Source organism: Pipistrellus kuhlii, unplaced genomic scaffold (genome assembly GCF_014108245.1).
Source record: "Pipistrellus kuhlii isolate mPipKuh1 unplaced genomic scaffold, mPipKuh1.p scaffold_m20_p_19, whole genome shotgun sequence".
Lineage (NCBI taxonomy): Eukaryota > Metazoa > Chordata > Mammalia > Chiroptera > Vespertilionidae > Pipistrellus > Pipistrellus kuhlii.
In genome coordinates, this window is record NW_023425504.1 from 5,054,492 (window position 1) to 5,058,002 (window position 3,511).

A 3,511-nucleotide genomic window follows, 5' to 3' on the forward strand; every position below is an offset into this window, starting at 1 on the left:
TAGATACTAAGGAACATAACAGAGAACAAGATAAACCTGGCTCCAACCCTGACTGGATTTGGCTACTCTAAACAATGTTGCTAACTAGTTGTTTTCCGAAAGGATTATATATTTTTTTGTGAAAGTCAGAGTCATATGAGGCGTCTTCTGAATTAGTTTTATAGTTCTGGAAATTTAATTGAAACATTTTTTTTTAACTTTGAGAAAGAAATGATAGTCTTGAGTATGCTTTCAATGTTGAAGGTGGAGTTCGCTTTCAAGGAAAATGGCGGCTGGTGACCGAATGGCTATTAGACCATTCGATTGCGCTTGTGGGTTGGGGTATTTGTGATGACATCACAGCACTGGGCCGAGGTGCGTTTACGGTTCCCCACACTGGCCAGGTGGAGGGCCGGATCTTCTGGATTGCAGGAGCTCAAGTCATCCTTGAGGGTGCTACTGTTTTGGAGATCACCGCTAGTGATATCGCTCCAAAAGCCACCAGCTTGAGGCGGGGAGCTGGGTGGAGCAGACTGCACGCTGATGCTCGACATGGCGCTACTGAGGTCGTGCAGGTCGATGGCCTCTTGGAAGGGCTGCAAGTCAATGTCCGGTGAAGGTGGTGGAAGATGGGGGGCCACTGGAGGAGGATCAGGGGGAACTTTGCTACACAGGAAACTAATCAGGTCTTCGCGGAGAATAGTGCTTTGGCTCGTCTTGGCCCAATCCAGCACTTCTTTGACGCGGCGCTGATAGCCAACCTTGACGCCCAGGTCGAAACTTCCTCGCTGGGCATCCCTGCTCTCTTTGTAGAGGTTGGTCAAAGCCGTGGCTGCACTCTGGAAGGGGTCCCACATGGAAAGTTCTGACTGCGGGCCCTCCGATCCCCTGTAGAGCTGGGCCACGGTGGTGGCGGACATCTGGAAGAGGTGCCACAGCTTCTGCTGCTCGCTCTTGGGCCCCAGGGCCTCCTCATCCCCCTTATCGTCTTTGTCGTCATCGTCGTCTGGCAGCTCGGGAGACAGCTGCTCGACGTCCTCCATGTCCTCCGCTTCCTCCTCACACTGACGCCCCCACGTATAGCACCAGTGCTCCCCTACCTTGGCTTCGGTGGTCTCCTGCTGTTTCTCCATTCTCCTCCTTTTTGGCCGCTCACTCTGCGTACTTTTCCTCTTAAGAGTCTTACACCTTCACTTTCACCGCCTTCTCAGGACGCAGAAGTCCCCTCTCCTGCTGGCCACCTCACCTCAGGTGCCAGCAGACAAAGGAGGAGTAGGCGGAAGGGCCCTGAGACAGCTATGGCGCGAAACCTACAGCACGCCCCGCCCTGCTAAGCCACGCCCACTGTTGTCCCGCCCAGCTAAGCCCCGCCTCACCCCACTAAACCCCACCCATCCCTGTCACGCCCTGTCACGCCCAGCTAAGCCCCGCCTCGCCCCACTAAGCCCGCCCATCCCTGACGCCACGCCACGCCTAGCCCCGCCCATTCCAGGGCCCCAGGCTATGCAAAGGAGAGACCTCTGCACCTCTGCAGCAGTCCGCAGACCGCTCCTAAGGCACCGCCCTCACCCTACACACACACACACACACACACACACACACACCCCCACACACACACACACACACACACACACACACACACACCCCGCAACCCACAATGAGCAGAGGCCTTGCTGAAGCCACCCAGATGCACTCTCTGTAGCCACCGCCGCACGCCCCACCCCCTCACCCCCCTCAGGTCAGAACCAAACTCCTCTCTTCGAGGGCTGCTGCACCTAAAACTCTGAGGGATGTTGGCTGAAGCACCGGCCTCAACGTTGCGCTGCCCGCCGCTTGGTCCACTTTTGACGCATTTTTGAGACTTGTAGGGTTCATCCTGAGACAGTTATGGCGCGAAACCTACAGCACTCCCCGCCCTGCTAAGCCACGCCCACTGTTGTCCCGCCCAGCTAAGCCCAAGCTGATCAAATTTTACATGCTATGTAGCCAGAGAGGATTTATAAAGCAACTTCATGGTATTGATTCACATTCTGAGTTGGGAAGGCCGAGACAGGTGGGGGCCCGGACAGAGTGGATGGGCAGGCATCTGAATCCCAGCGATGCCCTCCACACAGGAGGCACCCATAAAAGTGTCTTCTGTGGATCAAAAAGGCATTTTGTAGAGGAAAAGAAAAAGATCAACCCATAAAACCCCTCCCTCCAGTCCCCCAACCCACTCACCACACCATTCCCGCTCCTTGGACCTCAGTTTCCCCAGGTGTCCAATGAGGTTGTTGGATCAGATCTCTGAAAAACACTTCCAGTCGTGATTTAAAACTTTTCCTGCTGTACCAGCAAAGCACCTCTGCCGGATAAGTTGCACACTTATCAAATTCTAAGAGTTGCGCTCCGAAATGGTATTGATTTTTTTTCCTACAATATTATTGTCATTAAAATAATGGGTTAGGAGTTTTCTTTCAACTACTGAAAATTCCAAGAGGAAGAAAGAGGGAAAAGAAAATAGGAAAATGAAATCCCCAAGACAGAATTTTCTGTTCTAGTGTAAAATTCAGTACTTTTAGGAAAGAAAAAGGAAAGCTTATCTAATTTCCTTCCAAGACCCTTAAAATTCTAGCTAGTTAAAACATCATAATAATAACAGAATTAAGCTACAACGGTATGCGATACTAAAATATTTTCCTTAGCTTCAATAACAACCTCCTTGTAATGATGCAAACCCATTTTAGTACTGACAATTCCAGAGCAAACTGTGTTAAGAGAAGAAAAATTATCACTGAGCAAAGAATAACATCAAAAATGGGAGGAAGTAAGATTAAATTATTTTTTAAATTAGGAAAAAATTTAGAATTTCACAATTTTTGTTGTAGAATATTTGCTACGTCTCCAGAAAGCCTTATGATTTAGATGAAGAAAGCTAAATCTTCTAGCAAATGATGTTTGTTTAATAATTTCCAAGTATGAAAATTAGTATCTAAAATGAAATGATCTAATAATTAACCTTTATCATATTTCTTAAAGGAAATACACATTTCTAAGTTTAATAAGAAAGGGAAAGGTGGAGGAGGACAAAGAGGAGGTGGAGAAGGAGGAGGAGGAGGAGGAGGAGGAGGAGGAGGAAGGACTGTACCCTTTCTCTGCAAACTGGGCTTTTTCATGACTCATTAAACCCTTTTTCTATATGTTTAATTGGAATCTTCTCATTTACATAAAGGAGGGATGAGGCAAAAGACCTAAGATCAGCCCAAAAGGAAAAATACCTTTTTCATTCTATATTAAAAACATTGTGGAGGAAAACTACAAGAAGGCAGAATTTCCCCCACACCCCGCCGCCCCCCACACATACATATACCAGCCCTGAAATAGTTCATGGTCAAGGAGTTAACAGGTTTGCCAGAGCCTTGAGAATTGATTGTCCTGCACAAAGAACCTCACAATTATTATCAGAAAATCGTGTTTTTATTTTATCTTCTCTAAGTAAAAACTTGAACTGAAATGACTGAATAGGACACCATATCCTATTTTCTCCCTTTCA

The 3,511-nt window shown here is 47.8% G+C and overlaps 1 protein-coding gene across 1 annotated transcript; it reads right to left on the bottom strand.

Annotated features, from left to right (window-relative positions):
• Window positions 1-290: 290 nt before the first annotated feature.
• Window positions 291-1,112, bottom strand: LOC118722000 (UPF0472 protein C16orf72 homolog). Its single transcript, XM_036443298.1, has one exon. It carries the CDS (start codon window positions 1,110-1,112, stop codon window positions 291-293), a length of 822 nt encoding a protein of 273 aa, XP_036299191.1.
• Window positions 1,113-3,511: the final 2,399 nt, after the last annotated feature.